This window comes from Octopus bimaculoides, chromosome 1, assembly GCF_001194135.2.
Source record: "Octopus bimaculoides isolate UCB-OBI-ISO-001 chromosome 1, ASM119413v2, whole genome shotgun sequence".
NCBI classification, from domain to species: domain Eukaryota; kingdom Metazoa; phylum Mollusca; class Cephalopoda; order Octopoda; family Octopodidae; genus Octopus; species Octopus bimaculoides.
This window is the reverse complement of record NC_068981.1, coordinates 180424180-180431299: the sequence shown is the minus strand read 5'-3', so window position 1 is coordinate 180431299 and position 7120 is coordinate 180424180. Positions and strand designations below refer to the sequence as shown.

At 35.5% G+C, this 7120-nt stretch overlaps 1 protein-coding gene across 2 annotated transcripts in view; it reads left to right on the top strand.

The window, feature by feature from the left end:
• LOC128249403 (uncharacterized) overlaps window positions 1-6748 on the top strand; it is a 63072-nt gene extending 56324 nt beyond the window's left edge. For both annotated transcript variants that reach the window (XR_008265512.1, XM_052972939.1), the window contains exon 3: window positions 5752-6748. Coding sequence is in view for 1 of the 2 variants with exons in the window: in XM_052972939.1 (XP_052828899.1) it covers window positions 5752-5810 (59 nt within the window). In the remaining variant the exon portion in view is untranslated. The remainder of the gene's footprint in view (window positions 1-5751) is intronic.
• Window positions 6749-7120: the final 372 nt, after the last annotated feature.

The window sequence follows — 7120 nt, the reverse complement described above, 5'->3', positions numbered from 1 at the left end:
GTGTGTGTATACATGTGTGTTTCAACTTGGGGTGTTAACATATATATACATACATACATACATACATACATACATACATAAAAGCACCGTCAGACGAAGCTGACCATATTGAGACTGATGGGTCAAAAGAATATTGTTGGAAATTAAAAATTAAAACAGCCACCAAGTTAAAATACAACCGGTCAGATATTGTTGTGTGGAATCACAAAGAAAAAAAAGTTCTAACTGCCCTCTGGACACCAATGTCGTTAGAAAAATACAAGAGAAAGAAGACATCTATGGACCATTGACAAGGAGTTTGCAAATCCAGTACCCAAGATACACCTTCAGTTTCATACCTATTATTATTGGAGCAACAGTATACGTACCAACCAGTCTGGAGCAAAGTATAGCTGAACTTGGTATCTTGAAGAGAGAACGCAAATCCTTAATTCATACGCTTCAATGATCACAATATCTGGAACTACAGGGTGTCCACAAAGTCTGGGTTCATGAGGATTAGCACATACTTTAAGAAATCATTATTTCTTATATTTAATTGTTTATGCTATGATTTTATTTACTCCATGTACCCACATAGGGATTAACACATACTTTAAGAAATTATTATTTCTCATATTTAATTGTTTATGTTATGATTTTATTTACTCCAGGTACCCAGACTTTGTGGACACCCTGTATAAAACTCTGCAATACCATCTTAAGATCGAAAGGATGATGGTTAAAAAAAGATGCTTCCCTCATAACCTTGCTACCAAGTAGGTAGCCGGTCAAAATTAAAAAATAGAGAAAGAGAGCATTTATTCATACATACATACATACATACATACATACATACATAAATGATATTGTTCTATGGGACAGGGAACAAATGTCATACACTGTTGTAGAGGTCAGCTGGCCAGCAGATGTGAATCTACAATCATAAGTCTAAGAAGAGAACATTTATGGCGAATTAATGTAGAACTCACGACTCTCATACCCTGACTATGAATTATCATCTGTACCTTTCATCATAGGTGTATTAGGCTATGTACCAGCACATTTTCACAAAAATCTAGAAATACCCGGTTTCACGGCGTAAGGGCAAAAGAAATTGATGAAAATTCTCCAAATCCACTCTATTAGGGGCACTAATGATTTTTAAGACATTGTAAAAATCCTCCATATGAAATTCTTATATGAATAGATGCACACACTTGGGTGTATGCATCGACAGTTCATCCAACATACCAACTCAACCACATATTTAGAAACACCGGGAACTCTCTTAGCTCAAAAAGTTTTGTTGCTTGGTTACTGACTGGCTTTAACTATCTTAAGAACTTAAATAATGCTCAAAGAAAAAACATACAAACAGAATCAGAATTCTGGATTGGTGAAGTATTCCGAAATATCTCTATACATCTGTAGGAGAAACATGAACTCATGACATCGTGATAGGGATCTGCAAGAATAGTGGGTATTCATATATAGGGATTTATGCATAAATGACAGAAAAGAATACGTAAGTAATTCGAAATATTTCCCCCGTTTTGTAGAGACAACAGGGATTTGAAGATCAGAGTTAAGGGCAACTACAATTTTTTGTGTCTAGACATTAAATGGCTAAATTGAATATACACTGGAATAAAAGAACTAACATCTTTTTACAGAATGGTGTTTATGATAACATTAAATCTGTTAAATAACTGCCAAATGCGTTAGCAACAAAACTTCGAGTATAGATTATTTCCCGCGTGAGACTAATATCTTTTCAATGCTAGCAGACGATTCACTGACAGGTGGCCAGTCAATCAATCAGGCATTTATATCCATATATAATTGTTCAAAAATAAACAATACAGAAGTACATACACACATTTATATACGATGTTATAAGCATAAACAACGATATACAAACAACACGTACATTCTTACATTTCTACACATACATATTCACGTTCTGTTACATAGTTAGAAATAAATAAACATCGTACTTTCCAATATAAAAGTTTCTAGTGAGTTCAGCAGACAATAATTGCATATTCCTAATGTCTATATTCTGTCCACGTCTTAGAAATAAAATATTTATTTCTTTGTTTTTTTTTTTCTTTCACAAAACATAAATGAACTGCATAAATGAACAGAAGTTTCCCCAGAAAAGCACACACATAAAACAACAAAAAATAAAAGAAATCAAACGGAAACAAAAGAATAACGAAAGAAACCCTCAAAATGATAAACTACTCATTTAAACGACAGAAACAGTTTCAGTGAATAAAACTTTATTATAATAGCTCGTATGAAGAAAAGAGACATACTCAAAAAGCTTTTCAAGCAATCAAAGCTGTGAAATAGAAATAACTAAGTGATGTAAATGTGGTAAGGTTTGCTTTGAATTCTATCAGGTTAATGGCCGAAGGGAAACGATAGGGAAAGAGGAAATATCAGACTGATGCTGTTCTGAGAAAAATATGTTGGTTACAAGTTTAATATGAGATCAAATAAAATGAAATGCAGTGGATCAGACGTATGAAAGAAAGGGGAATACATTGAATGGTGATAATGTAAGGATGGTATACACTTAGCTGGAAAAGAAAAGACTGCTGTAACTGTAGAGCGAGCTGGTGCGTGAGGACTTGTTTATCAGCTGGACGACCTGTTGTTTGAATGAAACCTAGAATTTGAATATGTGTGAGAAATACCTTATGTGTGTATCTTGTAGAGAATCAAAATGATACTGCTCAAGATTGAGAAAACTTGTTAGTTCCGCAATAAGAAATTTTAGAAAGTAGCCTTGTTCTGGGTTTTAATTGGCTGTTGTTTAATAAGTAGTTAGAATGAGGGGCTGTAGGTAATTGAAATAAGTAGTATTTTGAAACAAACTAAGTGAATGAAAGGGAACGGGCGAATTGGCGAAGGCAATGAATGGGCTGAGTCTGCTCTAAACGCAAATTCTGTTTGTGTTAACTTTGTCTTTCATCCTTTTGGGTTCGATAAATAAAGTGGAGCTAATCACAGGCAGATGTTTGGCTAAATTGTTAGAACAATGACAGGGACTTATACGTAAATATATACATACATATGGACCAACAACCGGATTACTAGTTCTCACTTTGAAGGGTATGCCTTTGCAATTCAGGAACAGGAAATATCAACCAGATACTTGATGCACAAAGGGGACAGAGATGCAGGAAAAGCAGTAAAATGTGATAAGCAATGCTGACTTTGTGGAGCTAACATCGAAGATATCACACTCATCATAAACAGTTGTCCGAAAATGTCATCACAGTATTATCTACCGATGGGACATGATGTTGTAGCTAGGACACTATATAATGAAATCCATCGGAAGGATAACCTCGAGGACAAAGAAATAAGAACCCACAGTATGGTAGAAGCCATAGCCACTCATAATAAAAAAGAGTATTGGTGGAATGTCCCAGTGAAAACCTCAATAAAATGCAAACACAATAGACCTGATTTAATGATTTGGGATTGAGAAAAGAAACTGTGTACAGTCGTGGAAATCAGATGCTCAGTAGATGTTAACAAAGCTGAAGATCAGTGAAAAAGAGAACACCTACGCTGAACTACTGAGAAATCTGCAGTTACTCTATCCAGATTACAAGTTCAGGTTTATACCTGTAATTATTGGGGCCCTGGGATATGTAACAAACTACCTAAACACCAATTTTGAGAAATTAGGTTTCTCAAAACCAGAAAGGAGAAAACTGATTCAAAAACTGCAGATCTGCAACTGTTAGAGTTGGCAGTAAGTAGGCAGATTATGTAAAGGAGAAAAGAGTTAAATGAGACAAATTCGGAACATAAATTTTCAGCTAGACCAATTCTAAACTACTGATGCATTCATGCTTAACTAGTCGAATTGACTGACATCAGAGAAAAATCAAATCGGAGTCGTGATGTTCATGCTGTTTCGAATATATCTTAATGATTTATATCGTTTATTTTTTACTTGTTTCAATTATTAAATTGCGGCCATGCTGGGGCATCGCGTTGAAGACTTTTTTAGTCGCATGACTCGACTCCGGTACTTAATTTTTTAAAGCCTGGTACTTATTCTATCAACCTCTCTTGCCGAGTTAAGTTATGGGGACGTAAACATACCAGCACCGGTTGCCAAGTGGTGGTTGCAGGACAAACACAGACATAAAGACACACCCACCGAAATACCCAACACACGCACACACACACACACACACGCATACACACACACACACCCTTAAATAAATAAGGGATTCTTTCAGTTTCCATCTACCAAATCCACTCACAAGGCTTTGGTCGACCTGAGGTTATAGTAGAAGACACTTGTTCAAAGTGCCACTCAGGGGCACTGAACCCAGAACCATGTGGTTGAGAAGCAACCGTTTTATCACACAGCACATCTGCTAAGGTGAAAAAAAAAATTGATTGTGGTCTTAAATTGTCTGGCACAGAAAGCAGAAACACGCGTGTCTAATTAGTGAGCTAAGTTAAACATAAGTTAGCCAAATACTTTTATAGAAATAAAAAAAAAATACAAAATAAACCAACATAAAAAAAACCTGCTCTGTTATGGAATATACCAAATCTCATTTAATTTTGATGACATCTTTGTAACAATCACAGTTTCAGATACATGCTTACTACATACTGAACTACTATCCTCTGGAGAAAACAGTTTGTTAAAGTCATGTTTATCCACTAATTTCTCCGGTGCACATTCTGTGAAAATCGGTTGCATGATGTCCGGCTATGAATTAGATAGCTTGTAAATTATATAAGAAACTAAACTGGTTTTAACTCCGTTACTTCCTCTAGAAGATTGATGCTAGTAGTTACGGCTAATTTAATTTTTCTTTCTGATTTGTAAGAGCTTGGCAGAAATCTATCGTTACTGTTGCATTTAATTGAGGATGAAAATCAATGAAATCTAATTGATGGGAATACTACACAAGCTTTTAATGCAGATAGGGCGATGGTGATGCAGTTGCTGTTTGAACAGCGTATATATTCTAACACGTTACAAACATCAGTTTTTCGAACAGGAAATGCGATTTCGAAAAGTGATGTGATTCGCTTTAGCTTTTAATTGATTTTAGTAACTGTTCGTTAAGAACATTCTTGCATACACTCGCATAAGCACGTGTGTACGTACGACAAACACACACACACACACACACACACAAGTACACACACATATATATATATATATATGTATGTGTGTGTGTGTGCATGTGCGCGCGCGCGTGCGTGCGTGCATGTGTGTGCGTGTGTGTGGGTGCGCATACACAATTTTTCTTTGTTTCTTCCTTTCGCGATCATGCAAAATTGGATTATTGACGTTAGAGGTACTCGATCTATTGCCGCAAATCAATAGAAAAAAAAGATTAAAATTAGCTTAATCAATAGAATCATGGAGATTAACACAGAGTACACACACACACATATTTATATATGTATATATATATATATATATATATATATATATATATGTGTGTGTGTGTGTGTGTGTACATTTATATACATCAATATGCATAAAGTCAGAGAATTTATATAGATTTCATGCACATGCTCGTGTGTTTTATATATATCTCTCTCTCTATCTATCTACACACACATGCACACACATATATGTACACACACATATACATACAAACATGCACATGTAAATTCTAATACAAGTTTTAGTAATTGATGATTTCTTTCTTACATTGGCACAAATCTAGATTTTGGCTGATGATATTTAAATTTACCTTCCAACAGGTAGCCATGTATCGCCCCCTGGAAGGAGTAATTGCAAATTGCATCTCTGCAGTATTTGAACCGAGGATACAAAAGGACGCAGCTGAATACCTCAAAACATTTTGCTCGACACCAAACGATGTAACCTTTACTGTTATAGATATTGCAATTGGTAAAAATATTTTTGATGAATTATTAATCCACAGCACTCTTAAATAACATCGACAACCAAACTATTTCTCCAGGTGTAACGCTTGGGTAATTGTGGGTGGAGAGTTTTCTTGCATCTTCATCTACTTGACACAACTTAAAACAGGCAGTAAGGGTAGATTCTTTTAGAGAAAGTGCTTGTTGCAAGGCTGTTTGTTTTGTAAAGAATACCATTGTGGCCATTCTCTAGATCGACGCTTAGATGAATGATGGCTGGCTGCCTCTCATGAATGGGAAAACTGAAGATGCGCCCAAAAGCCTCATTGGTACAGATGTATCTTCCTCTGTCATACAGTGCGTCTTCGTCATTTTTAATTATCTGCTGACTGCCATTCTGCATAAGAGTGCATGTTGCATTTAAACCTTTGTTTAGATGAAATGAATGAGCGTTTGTGTGTGTGAGAGAGAGAGAGAGAGCGAGAGAGAGAGAGAGAGAGAGAGAGAGAGAAAGAGAGAGAGAGTGAATGCCACTTAGACATCAGCCTCTCTCTGTGTCTTCTCTCTGACACACACGCGCACATATATACAAAAAAAAGATGTATGCATATGTGTTTATGTATGTACATATACATGACAACACACCGTTTGACTGACTGACTGTCTCATTATCTCTCTCTTTCTCTCTCTCACACTCACACAAACACACACATACATAAATGTATACAAACGTACTTACAAAAACACACGTGTGCGTGTGTGACTGACGGGTGTGTGTGTGAGAGAGAGAGGGGGAGGAGAACATTGCAGACAATGATTGAAATAAACATGAAGTGAAAAATATTGTATAAATAAAAGCTCTTGTACCGAATATTTAAATTTGTGAACTTAGTAAATATTTCTTTCAGTAATGTATCGTAGTTGTTTGCAAATTGTAAATTAAACTTTGAAAACCTCAAAATAGAGAGTGAAAGGTTTTGCAAATGAAAACGGAAAACTTCAATACCGAAGTTGACATTAAGAAACCTTTTTAAAGAAGTGAATCATATATATATAAAGCAATATTATTTATCTTTAATAAAAAAAGAAACTGAAGACCCTATTATGTGTTCGGGATCAAATTATTCATGCATCCCAAGTATGGAAGCAATTCGCGCAGTTGTTTTCACGAGAAAAGTAAACGCACGCACACACAGATACACATACATACACACACAGAGGTCTATTTTATATAAGAAGATAT